A 26,363-nucleotide genomic window follows, 5' to 3' on the forward strand; every position below is an offset into this window, starting at 1 on the left:
TTCACACCACCAATATTTTGCTTGGTACCCATATTTCACTAGTCTTCCAAGGATGAAATGCTGAGCCCAAGGACAGACAGCAAGGGCTCTGCCTGTTCTTTCTCTAACTCCGACATATTCCTGTTTAGCTACCACTCACACTTCAATCAATATACCAGCCACGAGGATTGCTCAGCCAGAGCAGTCAAAAAGTTGGTGTAGGAGTTTGGTGTTACTCACTGTAAAGTATAAACAATGAATGATTCACAGAGATACCCACTCTGTGAAGATGTTTACTCAAATATCTATGCCCTGTGATTATACACGCTATCCAAGAAGATGAATGTCTGTTTATGGAGACAACTGTTACCCAATGGGAAGGTGCATGCAGAACAAATTTACTCATCAGTAGTCATGGCAACACTTTATTGAGTGTTAATGTATATCCGATTAAGTACAGATATAAGGGTTACACATCTGGGGATTCCATAAAACAGTTGAGGTCCTGTCATGTTTGATGATGAGTCCCAGTTCACTAAAGCATCAGTCCTCTCATTTCTCATGATCCCCTCATGGCCCGCAATGCAACAAACAGTAATGTTGTTGTCCAGCCAATAAAGAAACAACCTGATAAGAAGCCCAAGGGTTTGAACAGAACACACAGGAGCTTAATGCCATCAAAGCTACCTTGCTATCAGTGAAAATATTGATTGTTTGCACATATACCACTGACCAAGATTTTCAAAAGTATATATATATATATATATATATATATATATATATATATATCATGATGGCAGTTACCTCTACTTGGAAGATTATAGAACTAAGACCCATAAGTGCCACCACCTCTCTGAATGACTTCACTCCTGCAATTTTAGCACTCAAGCCAATTTATGTTGTAGAGCTGTTGATAAACCATTCAAGCTCCATTGGTGGAAGGGATTTATTTCTCTTTGATGAAGCTTCCTGGGGGATACCACTACTCTGAAGGTCTGTCACTATCCTCGTAGGTCTATCACACAAAAGAGTTGATGCTTGTGGTGATAGATCATATGAAAACCATCACACTGAACCACCATGCTAGTTTACAGTGTCCACTGCTGCAGCCAAAGGCTGATCACGATTGCCCCTAAAGCATTTAACCTGATTATAAACTTGAATTAGTGATAATATTTTATCTTGAGTATTTAAAATTGACAGAAAAATTCAGCACAATCAAATGTTTATTGCAACTTTGCCACCACAAGTATAGCTATACTGGCGAATAAACCAATGTCTCGAAGAAAAGACTGCTAGCCACAGCATCCAGGTTCTTGCTTGGTTGAAGTGACTATGAATTCTTGTGAGCAAAAACATTCAAAAAGTCCTTAGCTGCAGGTCCTTTGTCTATTAAGACATGGCCTGGGATCCTGGGTCTGGCCAGCACCAAAGGTAGTTAACCGTAGTTTACAACTGACCTAATTAACCCTTAGCCCAGGTCATAGCCCTTTAAAATGATAGTTATATGTCAAGCTAGAGTTACAGAACAGAGAAACCTTTGAAAGTGGGATGAGCCTTTTCCCACTATTCCTAAAGCATCTTTTCAATAACTTAACAGAACATCATAATGTGCTTCACCTTCCATATTTCGTACAATGTTTATTTGACATTCTTTTAATTATAAATCCAGAATGAGGGCTCATTGCAATAAATTTAGACTAAGAAGTAAACAAATAAAAAAATCTAATAGTCTACGAAAAATAAAAGTTTTGGTGTAGTAACTGTAATTTCTACATTTGTACGAAATAAATTTGCAGTACTCGTTTCTTGTACAGTGTTTTCTCTAGGATGGCAAGTCCCATCCAGCTTATTAAGACAATCCAACCCTACTAAAACAATTTATCTATTACAAACTGTACCAAATTTTGAGAAACGATCCAATTGAAATTAAAAACACTTTTCATAAGCTTTTATGAAGTTAAGCAGTTAAAACCATATGGATATTATTAGAAGATTACGCAAAGTTAAAAATTTATTGAATAATTCAGGAATTATTTTAAATGGATATTGGAACTAATGTTGACTTCACGTAGAAATAGCCAACTCACTTTACGACCTGCTCATGAGGCATGTTCAATTGTGCCAGCAAATCTAAAATAAACACACTTAACGGATATACGCTAATGAGCAAACTCGTTCTGTGCCACTTTAAATTATTCTAATTGCAAGAGAACAGAGTACATTACTGAAATATATTACCAACACATACTAGCATTGCTTTGATATTTTTTGTCTCACTGATTTCAAATTCGTTTGTGGAAAAATGCATATTGGAATTACACTCTTTACATAGATGTATATTAATAATAAGATAGATCTTTGAAAAACCCATTTTAAGTTCTAGCAAATGTGCTTTTGACATCTATTGATTTAAACTGAAGACCTCCAGCATGAGGGCTAGCTACTAAACAGGATAAAACCCAAAGATCAATGAATGTTTAATTTTAAAATGGGGTTTATTAAATCCGACAGTTCTTAGGTTGAACAAGAAACTTTAACTATTAATTAAATGAAAGGGAAAACTCACACATTTCTCTGGACTGTGGTAACATATACATGAATTACATTTAAAACAAAACACTTATATACAGATCTATAAAATGTCAGTTTTGAACAAATTTAATGAACTATTTTAGTACAAATTAAATGTACATGTATTTATTTAGTAAAGGAACTTGGAATCGACAGATGCAAAGAAAAGTAAACAGTTTTTTCTCTTTAAAATAAATACAATACTAAAATGTTTGCAAAATAAACCACAGTAAAAGTATTAAAATGATAACAATACAAATAAAAATTAACTTAAAAATCAGGAAGCAAGGAATTATTATTGTCATTTAAAAAGTAAATGAGTAAAATAAACAATCTTCCTAAAAACCATAGGTAGAAGAAATCCATTAACATATTTTAAATATCAAACAAAGTGACTACGTGCTTAACAAACAGATCATTCACATGATCATTACCAAATGTTATTATATAAAATGTTTAAACTATTAAGATATATATATATATATATATATATATATATATACCATGACTAGATAAATGATATAGATACCCGTAGTATTATCTTATTATCTTGATTATAATAATATCAATTCATATTCAATATGTAAGTATGAATGATTGTACCACACCACTTGACTAGCATTTTCTACAGCATAATAGATTGACATGAAGCTCTGAATTAAAATGCTTATTACCTAAATATAACCTGAGTCACATCTTAAAAAACTTTACTTTTATTCAATACAGAACATTATAAAACCAAGATATCAATAAAAAAAAAGTAAATCATATGTGGTAAATTATTTAAACATTATTTCTGAGAACACATTAAATTATTCCTTTTCATTTCAAGATGGCGGCCTATATTACCTGAAAATGAATAGATTTAGGTTTTTCAAAATACTGATTAAATATTTTTATTAGATCAGACTGAAAATAATACTGATGTTTTCAAAAACTTCTCATTGATTACTTGAAAATATAATTGATCCAAAAACTAATCTTGTACATTGTGATACCGGAAGTTCTCAATAAACACTAAATGGAAGGCAACAAACTAAACAACTTTTAGATTACATATTTTTATACATATAGTTAGTAAAACTATATTTACTATATAGCTATCAGGAAAATTATTTTAAACTGTAATGTATTTTTCACATTTGAATATGGAATTAAAATTTTAAAATGTCAGGTTGAATATTTGATCATACATGTAAATTATCAACAAACAAGATTATTCTATTTAAAAAGTTTCTTTTAAAAGTATATTAAAGGAGTTAAGCCTGCCTTGAACATTAAAAGTTTATTTGTTTTAAGCATAACTAACTAAAATGGATAGTACAATATTTAAAACCCTATATTTCTCATTTTAGTACCAACACACTAATGTTATGCATAATGAAAAACATTTATGTGGAATTGTAATGGATAATAAAATGTTTGAATATAACATAAAAAATGCTCATAATGTGTAAATGAATTTTACTATTTATAACATGATTTATAAACAAGTAAAATAACAAAACGTTTTTTAAATCATAGAGATAATATATTTTAACAATTAATTATTAAAAGCTCCACTGGTAATTGTAATGTATTTAATTTACACAGTTAATGATAATAGTAAGATATTCAATTTATCCTTTCAATATGTAACATATATGCAATATCAATACAAAGAGTAGAAAGAGGATTGCTGTTGTTATTGCATGTTACAGACAGAAACATAACCAATTCCAAAATTATCCACTTTTGTGAGACATTTAACTTGATAAAAAAGGCTTATTTGATTATTCACAGTTTCTGAATTATAGGTATAATTTCACTATAAAATACACAAAACATGAATGATATAACAACCAAAGTTTATGTTTACCTTTAATAGGTAGACTGAAACTCAGCTTAAAAATACAAAATAGAGCTTTCTATACTTTGTTGCCATCTCAAAACAAAAGCAATAATATAATATATTTCAATAAAATGTACTGCATGAAAGATTTGAAAGTGATGTGCTAGGTGAACTTTATTTATACAGAAATAATTGTAATAAGAACCAACCAAAGTTTCAAACTTTTTGTAACATGGCATATTGAAATGAATGTGAATGTATCTGTTACATATTTCACAGGTCAACTTTGTGAAGGACTATTTAAAATATAGGTTTAACTAAATCGATTTATCAGTCACAGGAAAGACATTCTGGATTTTACTGTCCTTTTAACTTTATAATATTTATGAGAGATTGATAAAAAATGTTAAACTTTTATTAATTTAAAACATTGTGCTCATTTCTGTAAAGTTAAAGTATTTCAAAATATACATAAATAAGGAAACTCCAAGATAGTACTCAGTACTCAGCGGTGAGCAAGAAATACTACAGTACTAATCCGCTTGCACATTTTTGTCTAATAAAGAACAGAACCCATTCTACAACACATGTGAAAACTCTATAGGCCAAACTGCTTTATCAGTTCTGATAAAGTAAAATTTGTGTCATTACGAGTGAACTACGTGTTGTTTGTGAACCTTATTTACGCTACTAAGCCTAGCGCGCAACTCTAGGGCGTTAGCGAAGCGATCTCAGCCAGCCAGGCGCGCTACCTTGTACACATGTGTTGTTACCAGAATTTAACCTATATTATATTTCGTGTTTAAAGAAATACTTTGATGGTTTCTTAGACTCCGGTTACATTTATTAATAATTAAGAATGAGTGTTTTACAGAAATTGCAAGGGGTAAAATTCTACAGATATGGGGAGTTTATGGTCCTTTAAGAGTTAATGATTTGAAAATGATATATCAGTAATATGAAAAGTTTTGAACACCTGTCATAAAATTATGGTTATACTTGATGGTAAATAAAATAAAGTATCAAACAAATTGAGTTTTGAATAAACTAAAAGTTAATATTTATCATTTATACACTTAAAAGTGATGACATACAATGATAAGCAAATGATATAAGTGCAAACCAAATATTTAAAAACTCGAATTATAAAAAGGTTTTCTATCCAAACTACCTAGTTATAAAATTCTTTATTTTCATAATTATGCTCTTAAAGGGAAAACCAGTCTAGTATAGTAAGGTAGTCCCCACTGGCTCCCGACCTGTATAAGTGAAAGAGCTCTGTGTAGAGTAAGATGAAAGTCTGTATAGTAGAATGTTAATTGTCCCACTAACTGTGTTTAGGCAGAACAAACGTGTTCAAAAATTTAGGGTTCAAGTGCCATTATCCTAAATTCATAAATTTCAAAATTTTCTCTTATTTCTCATTACTCAAATCATTCCAATATATTAAATGATTAGATTAATTAAAGTGGCATACAATTCTTGTCATATTTTATCTGAATTGAAGAATTCAATTTGTTTTTGTTTTTTTAAGTTTATATTATATATATATATATTTTTTACATGAATAAAAACACCTAGATGATCATATAATTAATGAAAAGATAATTTAAGCAATGATTCATGAAATCAATGTCTAGGGTTCTTTCACAAACGAGTATACTTGTTTGACTATGACAAATGGATAACGATTTGTAAAAGCATTTTTAAACTCGACCGGCAACACGATATCACCAAAAGTACAAAGAAAGTACGGGATGGATATTGTGACTCCTCTTGTGGGTCAAGTGTAACAGCCCTGCCTGTGTGTTTGTCTTGCTGTTCAAATGGCCCCTTGAAAACTGCAACCCATTCAACCAGTAATATTCTTGTGGAACAAAAGTCCTTTGCAAAAGAATAAAGTCGTGTTGTAGTCAACCGCTCACTGTGGTTTTAACATTTTGGTCAAATTTTGTGGAGCTAAAACTCAAATCAAAGAGTGAAATAGTTAAAAATTTTCTGAAATTTGGGAGGTACCTCAGGTAACAACACATATTTACAATGGCTGGCATGATGATGGGCAGCCGGACTTAAGCGTTGGCTGCAGCAGCCGTCCTAGCCTACCGGACTACATACATATGTTTAACTTACATAATGCGTACGGCCCTTCAAAAAGAAGCCAGAAATGAAAATATCATCATATGTCACATTAGAAACACATGACTTTATGTGTAGCCTAAAAATCAAAATAGAGGTTAGCGAAACAGTTTTCCAACACACAAATGTTTAGTAATAATTTTGACAAGATAATAAAATATGTATTATAAAGAAAACTTTGATTTGACTATTTTAAAATCGTAAATTTTAGTATTTATAAAGAAAAGGAACTGAACAATAAATAAAAAAAAGAAGCAATATAATAAAAAGATAAAAATACATTGTTGTGAGGTAAAATAATTTTACTTTTTTAAGAGATGAAATTTAAATTACTTTCTTACTATAACCTAATTGTTTTATATGAAAAAAGTTTTACATAATATGATAAACTTTACTTAGAGACTGTTTATATTGTCAGCAACAAACTGAGTATTAAAACACTGGTTAATGATATTTACATTTATTATGCGCAGCAAACATTACAGAGAATTAATGTGTACAGTTTATTGATGAAAACCATCGCCAATAATTAAGGTAAACCACATTTAATTAGGGAGTAATACTGTTTCATTCGTTTTGCAGCTTGAAAACTTAAAATTGATTGATAAAAAAATAGAAGATTAAACTTTTATTTTTAAAAGCTAAGTATTCTAAATATTATAAATTTCGCCGTTTTAGCTCAATATGCCTAGAAACAAAGTTATTTACACAAATAATTTATTTTAAAATACCTAGCTACATTGAAAAATTCTACCATGACATAATAACTACTGGAAAACTATTCGTGTAAAGAAGTTAAGTTACAAAACTACTACAATATCATTTAATATTAATCATTTCAATGTCTAAAATCTACCAAGGGTAAAATATTTTTGTAGAAGAAATGTGGTCTTTGTTTTAAAGAAATCAAATTGGAGACAATAAAAATGCTAACTTTACAATAAATAACCATATCAACCAATTGATTCCTTTTGTTGACTTTTACTTCAGGAAGTAAACTAAATTTGGTTTAAAATGTTCTATAATCTAGATATGCAGTTGCCATAAATATTAGGATGATATCCTCTAGCCTAAATACTTTAAGGATCAGCTTTTATACTTAAAACAACAAAATATTAAACAGTAATGCAAGAACATTCAATGAATATCTAGCATCATATTTACAAGTGGGTGTTGAATTGAGTGACTACAGAAGAAAAGTCAGAAAGCAAACGGAAAGCCATTCTTAGGACACAGACTCACCTCGCCAGCTGGCCTTGGTTGGACAAGGGATCGTCTGGTTCTTGATCAGGTAGGCATTGAGGGTTGTCAGTGATGGGCTCTTGCGCAACGTTGCCTCGTCATTCTTCCACACGTAAGTAATGGCTGATAGGTCATATGATACTGAAACAAGCAATTATCATTATAAGAACTTGTATTCTACAGGACAGAAACTTAAGAATAAATTACTCACTACTTTTGAAAAGTGTTATTTAAGGTCAAAGAGCAGTTTGGATTACCCAAACTAGGCTAGAGAAATAGTAAGTCTTACACCAAAAATTAATTGTAAATGGAGGCTTTTCTTCTATCAAAACCCGTAATATTAAATATTTTATAAAACTAGTTATCACCCCCTTCTTTTCTGTTTCATTAAATCAATCTTTTAACAGTGAATGGAAAAATTTTAAATAGTCTAGACTTTGTTAAAATAACAAAACGTTCACATAATGACAAATATTTTGTTCAATGGATACAACTTTGTGGCAAGAGTAATACTTTACATCTTGGATGGAATATTAAACAATATAACTATTTTAAACTATAATATATTTAAAAATATTAAACCAATTTGTTGTCTGCTGACAATTTTACCAACTAATTTAAAAAAAGATTGATGCAAAGTATATTTTTAGACATTTTGGACAGTTAGACTGTTTGGAATTTTATGAAATTATTACTAAAATTTGACTGGACTTATGTTATAAACAATTAATTAAACCATATAGTCAAAATGGAAAGTCAAACTAAATTGATAAAACAATAGATATATAATTTTTTTTAAATAACATGTTTTTTGTACTTACTACTCTCCATTGCAAAAGAACATTGAGGATCATCAAAAGGAAAGATGTTGAGTGAGCCCTGACACGAGAGTATTAAATGTCTCCTGAAAAAGAAATTTGGTATGTTTTCTTTTTGTGATATAACACTACAATAGGAATAAAACACTCCACAGAAATATTAGTTCAATAAAAAATGTAAATTTTTGTAATAAAATATCATACACTGAGTACTGCCAAGCTCTTAAAACAGTTTTATGATGAGGATCAACTAATACATTCTGTTTAAGTATTTAATAGGTATTATAATATGTATACAATAAAAGTTATATTAAGAGATAAAATCTTGAAAATACTGCAAAATTGTCTTTAAGAATTAACAGACTTCAGGAAAACTTTTAATTAAAGAAATAACACAATATCTAACCATCTAATGATAACATACATGAGCTACCATTTAATGTAGTGATCCAAGAGTGTAGTGGCACAATGTATTCAGCATTCATGAATCACATGTGATTTATGATGTAACCTCCAGCCACAAACGGCTCTATCCTGGCTGCTTCCTGCCTGCCTGCCTTCTTCCTGCAGACCATTAGCTATGTGCCATATTACTAATATTGTTAATGTATTTAATTGTTTACGTCGTTCATGTTATTTTAATACACTGGAAGTATTCATTTGTCTGTTACCGTTCTCATCGTTAGTCTGTTTTTTTTTTTCAATTCAGTCTGGCTAAAAATATAATAAACGGATATCAAAGAAAGTTGTCAAAACAGACATAAAACCAAAAGCGTAAGAAGTAGTTTGAGAACCTAATCCCATCATCATAGTTGAGGGGTGGAGTAGATCGCCCTCTCTCTTTTTATATAAATATTGTGTAATAAAGAATAAGGGTGTTCAGAAAATATGGAATAGACTTAGAGAAATGTTTGGAATACATTTAAGTGAAAAAGTTCATCCTCCCAACATTATATTGTCCTCCTTGTGATTTACGTAGAAATGAACATCATAATATGTTTCTACATTATGCAGTTATGAACAACATTAACTAAAATGTTTAAATTCCTGTCTTATGTCAGATGTAGTTCTCTCTACATCTTTGGAACACCTCCAAATTAGGTTCAGTTGTACTACTAATTCCCTAATATAAACGCATGCAATGTACGAGATCAATTAATCAAGCAGTAATGGTAAAGTAAAGTTAAAGTATATTATATTTATTTACATTACGATATTGACATGTATATTGTGTGTAAAGGAGGTTTGGAAAAATAATGAAATATAGGACTCTAAATTACTTGAAATATCTTTCACAAGTATCACGACTAGAAGCACCATGGGTCCTGCAACTGAACCCAATGCAACTAACTTACGAGGTTTATAAGTCTGTGTTGAATAGGAATATTTTAAAATTGGTTTTAATTGTTAAAAATGAAATCTTATGAAATATCTAACTTTAATTAATATTACAGCTAATTAGTGGCACATTCTATAAAGGATTTATAGTTTTTCTCCAGGAAGTTTTAGTGAGAATCCAACCCCTATAGGCATTACACTTGCAAGGCCGGTGCTATCTATTCCACTTTGTAGAACAATATTCTGCCATACCCAACCTTCAAAGTTTCTGGGAATGTTCCTAGACAGAGGACTGACCTGGGCTGATCATGTTGACAACGTATGTGCTAGAGTGGCCTCAGGCATATATGCCTTGCGGCACCTGGCAAAGTTCTGTTCCCCCAGAGTTCTGAAAATGGCATATTTCGGCCTGATTCATCCACACTTTGCGTATGGAGTGAGACTCTGGGGAGGTTGTGCCAAAAACAAAATGGAAAGAGTTTTCAAGCTCCAAAAAAAGGCAATCAGAATCATTGCATATTTAAATTACAGAGAGTCGTGTAGGGAATCTTTCAGGGAGTTAGAATTGCTGACTTTGCCCTGCCTTTATGTTCTGGAGGTGATCATGTACTGCAAATCAAAGTGTGATTTGGTTCGTGGCGGTAGCGTTCACCACTATGAGACGAGAGGCAGGGACAACTTCCGAACTCGGCAATACAGACTGACATTATCACAACATCTCCCTCAACAAGTTGGTGTCAGACTAATAAACAAGCTCCCTGAAAGCGTCAAACTTTCCGCCAATCAACATCAATTCAAAACTCGTCTTAAATGCCTTTTGGTGTCCAAAGCGTTTTATTCTGTCGATGAATTCATGGTCAGCCGCTGGGATGTCTAAATCTAAATTTAACTTGGATCTGAAGTCAGTTTGAATGTGTTTGAGTGAATGCATGAATTGTAAATATGAATGTGTTTTGAACGTCTAAGCCTGTGGTTTATCTTACTTACTTCTGACTTTTGCAATACAATGTCCATTGTCAAAATGCAATAAAGAGATTGATTTGATTTGATTTGATTTGATTTAACAAGATAAATTTAAGCACTATAGACTATTACAGTTTGAAAAGCAAGAGCAAAAAGTGTACTCAATCTTCAAACGGTTTATATCTTCTAAATTCTGATAAACACAATTCCATAGCCCATTGTCCTTCACATATTTCAAAGCTCATTATTAATGGTAGACAATTTGAAAGAATGACGTGATTACGGACATTTTCGGTCATTATACGTTGCAATAAAAAGCTTTCGAGAACTGGTATCTGCCCATTTCTTCAGGTACAAAATGTTATGAAAAAACACAATTTTCTTGGAGTAATTAGAGCGTTCATGCTTTTGGAATGTTGGACAGGATGCCTGAACTTCTGACTTCTGACTCTGAACTGCACAACCAATAGATACTGTATAACTTCACATGTCACCAACACAACACTACTTTCTCTCTTTGGTAACCTGTACAACACACCAACCAATTCAGACTACTAAATTACAATGAAATTAGGCGTTACACTTCATAGATTAAACAAATAATAGGAGCACAGAAAATATTTTACATTTGAAATTATTGATTTGAATAAATTTTAAAATACCGTAACTTCATTGTTATTTTGCTCCCTATCTGTACGCTTGCTGCCCTCCAGTCACTGCCGCTCTGTTCACTTGCATACAACCTCAGTTGTGCCAGCCCTATTTCTTTGAAAAACTATACAGAACTTATGAGTACATTACTTACCAATTCTACAAGGTTTAAGTCGTATTGAAGTCTATGGTTAGTATTCATTAACAATTTAAAAAAAATATTTTTATTTTGTCAAACTTGTGGCAAGACTAAAAATTTATATTATATTTAAATTTTAAACTACCAAAACATAGATTTTCTTCTTCATTATTTAGTGTAAAAACCTTGCAAATTTAATTTAATAACTTTGAGGAAGTCACTCTATGAAATTATATAAATTAAATCTTTTCAATAAAATCAGCCACGATAATATATAATGCTAATCTCCTGAGAAACTAAACATTTACTATAAAAATACATTAACCTTCCAACTTGAAGTCTTAATTAATAAAGTGAACAAACCGGATTAGGATTTTCTTTCTACTTACACCCAAAACTAACAATCATTTAACATCAATACACGAGATTTTTATCTGAATCATAGGTTACAACTGTTTTTAAATTAATAATATAGTCTAGTTTTATTCTTATAGTCTAATTTATTCTCTAATAATTTGTAATTTAAAGTCAATATATCAGCAATCAGAAAAGCAGCATGCACTAAAATGGTGTTTATTTCCCAGAAATAAACTTTTTTTTTCATATTCTTCCTTCTTAGTTATTTTTGCAACAGTACAGAGGCTTACTGAATAACATGAAATAGAGAATCATTTCACTGGGCAGTATTGTTTATGCTATAAAGTAGAAACCAACTTTGGGCTATCACAAACCCAGTTTACATATCAGAGTACTTGTAGGTTCTGCCATTCTACATTGTATCTTTCTTTATTCGTATTCAACTGGAACTATTGACTTAATAGTATTACCTAGTTCTTGGATTTTAAATTTCAGTCCCTCACTTTCTTTAACTAACACATACCTTATGTAAAACGTATCACTAAGAAACTGAGAATTCTAGCAGTCATTGTTTCAGCTCAGTTCTAGCTCGATGTACTGTAGCTGTATGAAATGTTAATCCTTAACAGAATAAAATGTCAACACACTGCACTAGGAGGCAAGGGCTGAAGCCGATACATAAAGTTAACACTTGGCTATTGTATATAGGGTAATTCAATGGTTTAACAAAAGATGAATTCTTCAAGCAAACAAGCAATAGTTATGAACTACTAAATAAAATGTTTAGCATATACCTCATTAGGTAACTAACGGAGCCATTCTGGTAGATGCGCAGCGCAAAGTGCACAGGTATCAGGGGATCCTTGAAGTCTCCATGCATTATGAAATATGTATCTGGTAGCCAGATGCTCTCATGATGGTGAATAGCGTTCAGAAAGGGGTAACGACTTTGATTATAGTAACGGAGCCGTGGGTCAAACCACTGCTGCTGAAGTAGAAATTCAACTTCGTATTTCTGAAACAAAGTACATCTTTAGAAAAAAAGCACTATATTTTGGTCTATTATATTTTTGGTATAATATAATTGAAGAATTCTTGATATGTTTTAATTTAATTCAATGCTTTGTAGAAAGATTCTTCTGGAATGTTATGTTTAGAATTGTAGCTGGTTACACCTTAGGAATGCATCCTAAATTACTGCAATCCTGATTATAAAATGGTCAAATTGATGTCAGGTGAATGAAGCATGTACGATAAGTAACATCCAGACCTTTGCAAAGCTTAAACCAATTGTAACTGTTTCTGTATATTATACATGATCAGTTTATCCTGTTCCTTTAATTAAAAGAGTGACTTGCATAAAAGAACGATGACTCCTACTCAAAAATTATGCCCATGCTAATCAACTTACTAGTTAACATCTACAATGTTTTGGAATGGAATAAATTACAAGCAAAAGTTAGTAAAACATTTTAAGGTGAGGCTTTACTGTATATTGCATGTTTTTATAGATTAATAAAGTATATATATGACTTTACCTAAACAACCGGAAAAGCACATAGCCCATTCATTACATTTCATACAACTTTGATGTAAGAATATCATCCAATTTGCAAAACTGAGTATTTAGGTTATTAATGGTGTATCAATACAGATAACATTTCAACATTCCTTAGTCCCTGTGGTTTCCTGTAGTTTATAATACAAAGGGCCATCATATGGACAGTAACTACTGAACCTGTGAATGTCACTTGCACTTTCAGTTCTACTAATGACACTAGTGACTTAGTGAAGAAAGAACTTGTGAATTTATCCACTTCTACACATTGGATGATTCATAGTTGCAACAAACATACATTATAGTCTCAGAGCATTGCTCAAAAAATCAACAACGATCCAACTCAATATACAGCATTTTAGTTTACAACTAATTAATACCAATTTAGTGATTGGTTTATTTCTAAATGTGGATGCTCCTACCCCAAGGAGGTATACTGACAGTTTATTTAATCTTTTTTAATAAAACATCTATTTTATTTTATTTTACTTTTATAATACCAAAATGTGATTTTGGAGGATGTGGTAAAAAATTATATTTTTTTAACATTTGTTATTTGCAAATAATATTACTTAGTCAGTTAAAATGTCAAGATTTTCGTTATTATTTTTACTGCTGTTTTTACTTTTCAAAAACGTTGAATTATACTGTGTATTGGGCTACATTCAAGCAATTTGTTATTAGTAATTAATTTACCTATTTTAAAGTGTTTTATTTTTGTTATACAGATAGGCAATCATGAATTAGTCTGAATTTATAGAGTTGAGTCTTGATTCTGAATTAATAGGGACTAATTTGTGTGTTCAAGCTAGCTGTAAATAAAACAAATTATTAAATCTGATATTAAATTAATTTGATTAAAACTTGGTCTTGTGAAAAAGTATGTGTCCATATGTGGTTGGTTAATGCTAGAGGTCATATAAATGGACTGTTTCTTTAAATGAAATTTGACGTGAAAACACTGTGACTTATAAATAACTCCCGACCAATTGGTTAATTATTTACATTTTCTGTTATTTTTTATGTTCCTCAAGAAATATAAGTGTTACAAAAACCAGCTTAAACTATTTGGATAACATTTTCACCACACAAAGTCTAAAAACTTTTAAAATTTCTACAAAATGTATACAATGAAAATTCTTGTTCTATAGTATAAAATATTGAATTTTAAATTTGTGTAGCCTAAATATACAATGCCAACCACATTGGACATAAACAAACCATACTGTCAACCACATACTGTAGAAATCAAACAAAAGGTAAATATGACGTACTTAGATTTGTCCACTAACTTAGATTTGTAAATCTAAGTTTTTAATTTTACAGAATTACCGATTTACTATTGATGTAAATTTTTTCAATGTAACTATGATAGTTACATAAACGGGAAACATGGTTTCTGTCAAAACGATTTAAAAAAAAACAATTTTTGGATTTTGATTAAATGTAAAGTATTTATAGTCAAACAGATACCAATTAAAATATTAAAAACAAAATTTCACAGAAAATTTCTGTTTAAATGTTATGGAAGATTAAATTTGCATTTAAGGAAAAACCAATTGAAAACGGAATATGAATTAATGGTATTTTATCAAACTTTTATAAAGTATGAATAATACATGAAAAGTTAAACAAAAATGAATTTACTTGAAATGAATTTGAAAATAGAATTTTATCATTATGTAGGTTCATAACTTATTCTGGAAATAGTTCAATTTCAAATAAAAGGTACATTTCAAACCAATCTAACTTAATTTTATATAAGATACATTTTAAAGGCAAATTTATTGTGCTCTCTTGATTTGTTTCTCATAACATGAGTATTCTAGGCTACAATGTTAAAATTCATGAGCCTCGCATTTAAAGGAACATTGGAAACAGGAATGAATTAACATTAATGAAGAACGAACCAGGGTTGTGTAGGACTGCAATTACGTCAAGCTCTTATTAAGTACGCATTTCTCAATGGAAAGAAAGAGTGCAACAACCAACAAAAGCATTGTGTGAGGCAGCAATGATTTATACAGGGTATCCCCAGGGCAACTTCCTGAAGGAGTACAAGCACTACCCCTCAGGTGGCCGGAATTGTTCCATTTGTGGAATACATTAAGTAGTGTTACAGTATTAGTTACACTTTTGGGGGAAATAAAATTTTAGTATATGTAAAGCATCAGTTGTATATCAATGATCGAACAAAGTTATTAGGCCAATAAAATCAAATTATAATTTCACCATAAAATATTTGGTGTCCTGGTAAACTACTTTATAATTAATTATAAATGTACATATAATTAAAGCAAATTTGTATAAAGTGAAAGGTTTATTGAAATTTACATCATTATAGTTTGATACACCGTCTTTATATAAAAACACTTGTTTATGTGTGTTACATAAATAAATATTCATAAAGAACAATACATTAATTTTTTTTTGTAAAAACTGTTCTCACAACCTCAAGCGTGATGGAAGTGATACAGTTTGGAATATACTGAATTCAGATTATTTTATTTGAAATATACTCTTTTTTATTTACTTAAAATTAAAATATACTTATATCAACTCAAATTATTTAGTTGTTTACATCAGCCTTAGTTTTTGGTTAAAGCTCAGGTTTTTCGTCACAAAATTTGAAACAAATACACCACAGAACTTGTCAAGTAATGATTAACGACTATTCACACATGGGGAAATAATGTATTGTATCATTCACATATGAAAACTCCTGGAAACCATCTAAACACCTTTTCCAATTATGTCTTGATAATGACTTCTTTACATTTATCAATCTGTACATTTATTAAGATCTAAACAAAATGCAATGTCATATGTTACTATAAAACACCCAGTTTTAAGCAATTAGTACTGTTTTTGTGTACAAAATATTTCTCATATAATATTGGAACCCTTGCTCTAGAATGTATTCAATGGACTATTTCAGTATACATTAAATTGCATCATTGTGATACATTTGATTTTCTTTTAGTTTTGTTCTGTAAAATGGATTTATATTACAAATTGATATCATATCAAATTTTAATAGAAGTTTTATTCCTTCAGTTTTCCAATAAGTTTGTTTCTTCAAATATTTTTAATACAGTTACATCGAAGATAATTTGTTAAGACGATTACTGGAACTTAAAAATGGGAATTAAAAATTTTAAATTCAATAAAATGTAACAAACTACTCCATTGAGGTTATATTTAAAATTAAGCATATTTCAAAGACAACTATCACAATTTTGTTTATATAACTGCAAAGAAGCGTGCATAGTTCAGTAAGTAAGAAGGTGAAATATTTTGTCAGTTTTCCACTTGTTTAGTCCGACTGTGTCTTTCACATCAGTTAAGATGTCTGCAAGCGAGAAAAGTAATTTTCCACATTGTAATTAGTCTTGTATTGTTTCTCTCTTTCCCCTCTCTGTTACTCGCCCTTACAAGCCGCTGCGGACTCCCTTCATCTTGTCTTTGAAAACATAGAGATCATACAACAAAGTTGCAAAAGATGCTCAAACATTCTATTTCAAACTTTAAATACACAGTCATAAAACAAGTATTTTCTAGTTACACTTTTATAGTACAGACAATTTTAGCTATAAAATTTGTAAAACTTTATAGTATTGGTAATATACAAAACACCAAGTACACTATATTGTCTACACCAAATTATTTTATAAATGGTGATCAAAACATTTTCCAACATTCTCATTTGTAACATGTGATGATAGAAAAAGAAACTTGGGGAATATTACTAAGTTGATGGGACCTATTTTTGATGTATCAAAACCTTGAGGGAATACCCCCAACTCAAAATTTTGAAATACGTATCCCCTTTTGCGATTTATCCTTTGAGAAGGAAAAAAAACATAGGGTTTTAGTAGAAACCCGAGGTCTTTATATTTATCTGTTTTCTGAATGTTCATGATCACCATTTAATTCAACAAATTCATAACTGTTGCTTAAAAAAATTAAAATATCAATGGCAAATAGTGTTACTAGCACTTTGGAATAAGATATCAAATACATTTTATTGAAATATTAAACCGTCAACACAGATCAAATTTATTTAATAACTTAATTAAATTGAATTATCTCAATATCTTCAGGAAATTAAAACTAAGAATTAAATTTTAGTGTTGCATAAATGTACTGAATTATTCAGGTTTTTTACTATAAGTGCCTGAAACATTTTACTCGTAAATAAATAAATTAATATTAGTTTGATGTTTTTATAGTGATTTTGAGGTTGAGTGGTAGAGGGGGCTTCATAGCCCTAACTCTGCCTCTTTAATAAAGGAATTTTTCATTTAATTTCTTTAAGTTTATAAAGATTTTACCAAGCAATAATTATTTCTATTTAAATATTTTTATTTATTAACTTATTGCAATGACTTAACTTTTATATTATTTATTTACATAGATTAATGATGTGGCAGTATTGTCAAGTATGATTTTGTCTACGGCTGTATTTACCACTAGGCACACTATCAATTCATGTGTCTAGAATCCCAAAGTTTCAACAGGCACAAAATTCCTAAGTAAAACTTTGTTTTATTCTATTGCAAGTTTAGGCAAGATGAGTCAGCTCAGTCTCCTGCCTAGTGTCCAGACGTCACTGAATAGTACTAAAGCTTCATAATTTTTTAATTTTGTATTGAGTAGTGACAGCTCCTACAATAATTTTGTTTCTTTCAACCAAGCCCAAGCAAGAGTGGAATAATAACACAAATACTAGTGTAAACATAGACCATTTTTATACACTACCAATTTCCTCTCACAGGCCAGTGGCCCATGAGGACGGACAGAATTAGGCTTAAAAGGAGATCGGCATCTCCCTTTATTAAATAAAGAAAAGAAAAAGAAAGAAAGACAAAAAGAATTGCCCAGTACTTTTGATTCCAAAGAAAATGTACCTCAAAAAACCCAAGAGCTAGAACCATTATATGTAACGAAACTCATGCTTTTTCAAGTTCACATGTGAGTGCACACCAGATAGTGTTTTTAAACAAAATATTAAAAATAGTAAATTTTTTAATATCTGAATAAGTTTCACAATCTATTAAAGTATACTGCAACATTAGTTTTTCCTTATACAGTTCTTCAAAATGGGTGAGTAAGAAGCAAACACTTTTTTTGGCCCACTATCAATAACTTTTCATTGAGCACTTTGTTTTCTGTATTCAAATACATCTTATAACTTAATGGAAGGCCATGAAATTTCTCGTGCAGACAGAAAATAATATTAAGTTACTGAGGCCATTTAAGTTATCCCAATTAATTTAAAAATCACATTGATAAGATCAAGATACTGAAGATAAATAATGGAGAGAAGTTTTCAGGTGAGTGGTGGTTACTGTTAAATATCTGGAAACTACATACTTCTCTTTTCTTCGGGTAGACCTTATTTTTTTTCTTCATGAAAAGGGTTTCCTTTTTTTATTAAGGTCATAAACACAGAGGCTACCATTGCTCATCTTCATGAAAAGGAGCATAGGTTCTCCTTATTTATCTTGACACACCACACATCTCACACAGCATAAGTTAAACAAATAACATAGTCTCGTGTTATGTAAAGAAAAGCAAAAACTGTAGAACGATTTTTTAAATTCCTACAATATTCAGGAATTTCCTGAGGAGTTGTCCATATCTATTATGAAAATATTAGAATATTTTAGCCTTGATATTTAAGGTTCTAAAAATAACTATAATGAAGTCATTATGTCTAGCATATATTCTGGTCTTCAAGCAAGAATAGAGGAAAACAACAAACTGGCTTACATTCCTCGTACTGTCCTGTTCCTTGTATTAAACCTTGCTGAAGTTATAGCTAACAAAGTATCATAACTTTTTGGCAATTGTACTCTTAAATCTTGTTGAAGCGGTACACAATTTGTTTTGATCATCCATATATCGTAGGACAACTTTAAAAGAAATATTAAAGAATAGTTATCCTATGGTCACATCACTGTCAGTCATAATTAAGGTGGTCGTTCAGGGTGGATATAATAAGAGCCTTACTAAAATCTTTACCTGATATAACCAAGTCATTAAGGAAAATGTCTGAAGTTAGTATTGAAAAGTACTTATCAGATGCCAAGGATCAAAATGCTTGGTGAAAAACTGCAAAACTCAGAATTTTTGTATATTTACTTATCTTAAAAGAGGTACCTAATGAATAAGTTTTATAAAGTGAGTTCAGCTCTACAAGCTTTCAACTTAAAGATATTGCCATATGAAACATTGTTACTTTTTTGAAATCATTGGAACGCAATACACTTTTCAACATAAAAATTTAATTATTATATAGAGAAGATTGACAATGTAAAACTTTTAGAGAATGAATGATGTAAACCATATCTGGAAACAGAAACCAGTTTTTGATCAAAATCATCAATCACCAAACTTTCCACAACTCGATCCTAAAGAGCCTTTTAGAACCATGAATTATCTGGAGATAACTGGCAGGTTAATAGCAGAGCTTTAAAAATAAACAGCATATAAATAGTTTTAGATAGCTTTCAATGCATGAACACTGGCTATTTAAGTATAGACCATTGCTATATTTCCGAATGTAACTCTGACTTAGTCAATGTTTTTGTAAGTTTGACCACTGACATACAATTAACAACATAGTATAAAATATTCTATATATAAAATGGAATTATCCACAGTTAGATTTAGACAGTTTATTTCTACAGGTGTCGTAATGTATATCTAATTTTTAATGATCTAAAATATTTAGCTGCCCAAAATATTAAAAATATAGTCAAAGTTTACAAATACGATATATATATATATATATATATATATATATATATATATATATGTATAAACATATATATTAGTATGGTTTACCACATAAAAATTATTCTATTTCATAACTTTCACTTCCAGATAAAAAAAAAATACCATCATCCACGCATCAAAATCAAAATTATATTTAGATTTTCTGATTAAATGATCATTAATGTAATAAACAATAATTTAAATTAATTTAATGTCTGGATATTACCGTTATAACTGGATGTAATTGATTTGCAACTTAATACAATACTTAAAAATGTCAATATGAAAATAAAAATAGTGCATGAACTATAGAGGATAAAATAGAGTTATGTCTGCTGTGCTTTCTTTAAACAATTTACAACAAATCTTTCTGTTCTGAAACTCCTTACTAAACTCATTCAATCAAAGTGAAAGCTGATCACGGTTTTTAACTGAGCTGGATAAAGATTTTTAATCTGGATGGTTGGCTTGAGCATGTGGGAAACTGAGTATTAAATTGGAGTAGATACGTAAATAGAAGAATTAATTATATTATAAATCGTATGTAATAATCAAATTTATTGGAGTAAATATAAGTATGGTAGTTTTCAAAGCATGTTCTTATTTTCATACTTTTAAAGCAATTTTAAATACAGTAGATAAAAAAAACAAATTAATTTAGGTAATCTAACAATTTTTTATTCAGTATCTATTCAATTTTTAATAAAGACTTCATGGCATATTTTTATTTTATGGGTGTATTTTTAATACTGCATTGATGCTGGTAAGCCAGAGTATCAGTAAGGCAGATAAATTACCACTGCAAATATGGAGAGACAAAATGTTGTCAGCAGAGCTAGAGTACTACCAATGAATGCCTCGATTAGAATGGCGAGACTAGATAGTCAGCAAATGTGGTCCATTATTGTTACAAATCAAATTACTCTTTATTTTCAGTATAAGAGAATAATTACAAGTTCATTTCTTTATTTTAAAATACTGTACATGGGCCGAAAATATTACCATACAAATATACAAAATTTGCTGTTGACAGTTGGTGAACTAACAGATAAAAGGGGCAGTACTGAACTCCTCATGCTACTAGGTTACCGTAATTATTCAGATCCGCATCATAGATAATCAATCAGAATATTATTCTTACATAATGGCATCAGGCCAATTCATCTTTTGTGTGTGGTATAGTAGACTGACAGACAGATTGATCATATTACGTGATCATATGCATCATCATTTGTCACTTCATTAGTTGTTTCTTAGTTTTTCTAACCAATCCCAACTCTTACAGAAATCCATTTCAATCGCATAAATATAAATTAAATTTTAGGTCATTGATGTTTATGAACCATTGTTGAAGCTCATTGTTCAATACAAGTGATTTACAAAACAATTTATGAGTTAAGACTGTTCATATAGTCCCGAACAAAATATGAGCCTTATCAAAGATGAAGATGATTTTTAAAATTAATAATGCAGTTACATTTAATAATTCTGTTGGGAGTCTGAGACATTTCTGTCTCAAAGAAATCCAGCAGTAACTTCCAGGGTCTTCAAGCTCTCTCATTATCCAAAAAACCAATTTTATCAGGTGTTCTATGCACTTTAAATAAAATACAATATACATTTTACCCCCAGACTCCCTTCCCCCTCACGGGGATTCCATAATGCCCCATTTCTAAAAGTTTTAACCAAACTTTTTGAAAATATGTCATTTTGGCTATTCACAACAAAATTCAGACACATTTTTTCATCTCCCACTTATTTAGAAAGGGGGGTTGGAAAATCCAGCCAAACAACACAATAAACAGATGAGGTAGTGCACATACTTGTACTAGCCAGATTAGATGAAAATTATACGTCTAGATTAAAATGAAAATGTACAAATATGTAAGGTTGGAGGAGATCATAAAATGTTCTTGTTGATTACATCCAAAATTACCCCATTTTAAAAAGTTATATCATTTCGACAAAAAAAATGTTAAACGTGTTTCTGTCTATTTTTAAAAAACACACAGTTTCCTCCTAAAATATTTATAATTAAGAGGCAGGATTAAAAGTTTTGTATGTATTTTTTTTTAACAAACATAGAAACCGGATACAAAACTTTGTAGGACAACTTTCAGGGAGTAATATGGCATGGGGGTATAAAATGAGTGTTGTATTTATTTAAAGAGCTGAGGAACACATCTGAAGAATTGAATTATATGAGGAATATATAAGCCCTTAGAGCCTAGGGTCCAGCCCATCTATTTTTTTTATTATACGTAGGGGTGCTCAGAATTATGTGCTAAATTTTGTCCATAACTCCTTCCTAAAGCGTATATAAATATAGAAACATGGTTGGATTTTGGTAAGGAAACATTGATTTATGAAAAAACCAGTAGCGAGACTTAGGACACAGGACAGGAGATTGTGGCACATGTGTAGGGCTGTTCAGGTAACAGGTTGGTTGGTTCAGGGAATGGGTAGACTGTTCCAAAGAATAGGTAGGATGATTTAGGGCATGTAAGTCATGGCTAGGTGCCTTTTGATTAGCTAACTATTAGATTAAAACTAAAAATTCTAACTTAACATGGGTAGACTGATTCAAAGCATAACGAAGATGAATCGGAGCACAGGTAACTGGGTTCGGGACATGTGTGTTAAGTTATGGTAGTAAATGAGTTTTGGTTAATTTAGCTCAAATAATAATAACTAAACCCTAACTGTTACAAATGGGTGTGTAAGCTGAGAGTAGTTTGTGGGGTTGGACTTTTAACCCTTTTAGGAGGATGGACGTCATAATGACGAGTACCTACAGGTACAATTTTATAATGATGGTATTCAGCAATATAACTCACAAAATTATTATGGAGAGAATAAGGTTTTTATACATTCCGTGAAAAATCATGAAGATTCGTCTTGTCATATAAATATCGGATAAGTATTATCTAACCTGTTAAACTACCCAGGGTAGGCCTAGTGTTAGGCTCAACCTGGTAGAATTAGTATTTTTGGAGCAAAACATACAAACTTTTCTTGAAATGAGGATTGTATATCCTAATAATGCATGGTGTGTGCAATATGCTTTAGAATCCCAAGATCAAATAATAAAGCATGTAACCTAATCCAAAACAATAACTGCTAAGCACAAGCACCGTAGCAGACGACGCGACGCGACGCACGAAATGCACTTTATTTTGCAGATGATTGTACCAATTCAACAGAAATTGTATAACAGCTGTAGGAAATAATTTAAAAAAATTAATTACATGAAGATTATAAAAATAAAAACAAGTAGGTCTTTTAAAAGCTCTTACAAATACAAGACATATGTATATAATAATTGTAACAAATAATGCAACTAAATAAAAACTCCTCATCAGTTTAGTTAGAAAAAAACCATCATTCTAAATATATTATTAATTATATTCTTTTCCAAAATGGATAATTATAAAAACCAAATTGTCAAGTAAGAGTTTTAATCTCCTGTGATAGTTTTATTTTGAAAAATTCTTTTTTCACATTTGACTTGCCATTTTCAAAAAAGAGGGGTCATACGCTATTATTGTTTAAATTTTTGGTTAGTGTTATAGTTTTATAATACTCTGTAGAGGGTACTTATTCCAAATAATCAAGTTATGGTTCATAGCTTATATGAAAAGAAGCTGAAATAAATTTGTAATTTGAACTCACCCCTTGTAATTAACAGTGTTTCTTAATGAAAGGTCATGTCGGAAAAGGAGCAGTAACGAGACGACGCCGACACCGCAAGCGCGATCCCGAGCACTTGTTGCTTGCCCAGTGTTTCTATGTACCATTTCAAGGTTTGTCGATTAATTTATAAAAATATTTAGAATAATCAATTCAAAATAACTGTAACACAGAAACCGTCACAGATAAATGTTATCTCATAAAATTTAGACGTGATTTTTATGGAAAACGGTAGTTTTTTTTCATCTGCGACCCCGGGATGTGAACCTCTGGTATAAGGCGTCAGATTTTGAGTATGAGTTGGAGATATCGCAAGGTTTGAGTTCTGCCTGGAGTGGAACACTGATAACCTCATACTGTACCACCCCCCCCCCCCGCCTTTGCAGATCTGTACATTTTGGGTAATGGGCAGAAGAAGGTTAGAAGTAAGCCGGTATTTCCTAAGAATGTATTTGATTTAATACGTTATTTCCCCAATGTAGTATGTTTTATAATCTTTAAATACAGTTTTCGTGCAGTGGAAGGTCCTTTTCTTGCTAATTATTGGTTGCATTAATAGTAATAAAACGCAGTATTAGTTTATAAAAATGTTACAAATAATATTTACCATAAATTTTCTGTTTTGGGGGAATGTTTTCAAACATTTATGATAAGAACGTTCGGTATCAATTTACAAAATCGTGACCATGGAAAGGTATGTTAATTTTTTTTTCCTGAAAACTACAATTTTTCCTGAAAACAATAGTGAAGAAAAAATTCGTCGGCAACGAAAATCAAAGGAGTTACGATTTTTTGAAATCCTCTGAAAACTCTGTTTTTGACAGTACCTCTGGCAATTTTACTGAAATGATGACGTTAATCCTGTCAACGATGCCTGCCCGCTGCGCAGTGCTGCGCACTGCTTGCTCTTTTAGAAAAAAAATTAACTCGAGCTTGCAAAAGTCGAATCCCAGATCACGTGATGCCCCTGATCCTTAACCCTCCAAGTGTTGTTCGACAAAATTTTGTCGGTTATTTTCCATCCTTAATGCAATAATGGCCGAAAGGTATCAATATAATACAATGATATACTTTCCCCCCAGTTTATATGCACCTGTGATAATAATACTTGGCTATAAATGCCCAACCCATGAAAAAAAGTCCATTTTTCATGGTCACGGTATTGTAAATAAATACCGAACGTTCATTTTATTTATTTAAAACAACACAATTTTGCTGTGTCATTATTATTAAGAACTTATTTACCAAACAATATGAAAACTTAATTTGACTGGATGTCAAGTTACTGATACCTAGTTTGTAATATAAGTCCTATTTAAAGCTGTATTAGGTCTATAAATATGTATTTATTATCTCCAAAGATTCTGGGTCCTGAGTGTTTTCTTTTTTAATAACACTGTTCTTGTACACTTAAACAACAAACAGTAATTAGACAACAAGACAACTATGTCACAATTAATGTAGCTAATGATCAAATATGCAGGGCCACGGGTAAAAAGTAGCTAATAGATACTCTTTAACATTTCTTTGTCCTAAAATTAGTTTATTGGATTTTGAGGACATTTAATTACCATTGTTAGATGTTACAAGAACATTTAACGATGTAAAATGTTATATGTTTAATCTAATTTTGTTAATACTTGTAATATACACGGGGCAATATTACTGATGTTTATAGATAAAAATGCAAGGATAACTCTATACTGTGTCTGAAGACTTGATTGTTTTCGTCTTTTTCATAATTTACTAACGCATGTATGTAGTATGTGAGAGTCTGCTTTCATGAGGACTTTGGCTGGAAATAGCACAAAAATTATTTTCCTCGTTTCTTTGGTGGTATGGACAGAAAACATTGTGTGTATTGCACAATGCCTGTATATTGCAGTATAAATATAACTACTAGTTTTATATTTCACCTTTAGCACTATGTGAAGCTTGGTAGAGGTTTATTTTTGTTGAAATAGTCACTTATGGTGTATCATCATACTCAACTGTTCCCAAAGAAAGATCTTTCCTGAGAATTGAAAAACAACGTGTACTGTATTAAATGTTTCACAAAAACATGAGAAGTTGTGGCTTATCTACTGTAATAGTAAGTTCAGAATGTCACCTTCATTAGAGGAAAATAATAATTGCAATGTCTTAATAAGATAAATACATTTACAGACTATTAAACACTGAACACTAAACACATGGCACACATATGGTTTGTTTAAGGCCACACTTATTTACAAACATCACAAACAAAGTCATTGTCCTGTTCTTCACAGCCTTTTGCTCATTGTAAACACCTCGAACATCGAA

At 30.7% G+C, this 26,363-nt stretch overlaps 1 protein-coding gene across 9 annotated transcripts in view; it reads right to left on the minus strand.

The window, feature by feature from the left end:
- LOC124369750 (glutamate-gated chloride channel) overlaps positions 1-26,363 on the minus strand; it is a 645,135-nt gene that overhangs the window by 107,293 nt on the left and 511,479 nt on the right. For all 9 annotated transcript variants that reach the window (XM_046827827.1, XM_046827822.1, XM_046827823.1 and 6 more), the window contains exons 8-10: positions 12,823-13,043; positions 8,584-8,666; positions 7,763-7,903 (exon numbers count right to left, since the gene is read on the minus strand). In XM_046827827.1, the coding sequence (XP_046683783.1) occupies positions 7,763-7,903; positions 8,584-8,666; positions 12,823-13,043 (445 nt within the window). The remainder of the gene's footprint in view (positions 1-7,762; positions 7,904-8,583; positions 8,667-12,822; positions 13,044-26,363) is intronic.

This window comes from Homalodisca vitripennis, chromosome X (genome assembly GCF_021130785.1).
Source record: "Homalodisca vitripennis isolate AUS2020 chromosome X, UT_GWSS_2.1, whole genome shotgun sequence".
Classification (NCBI taxonomy): Eukaryota; Metazoa; Arthropoda; class Insecta; order Hemiptera; family Cicadellidae; genus Homalodisca; species Homalodisca vitripennis.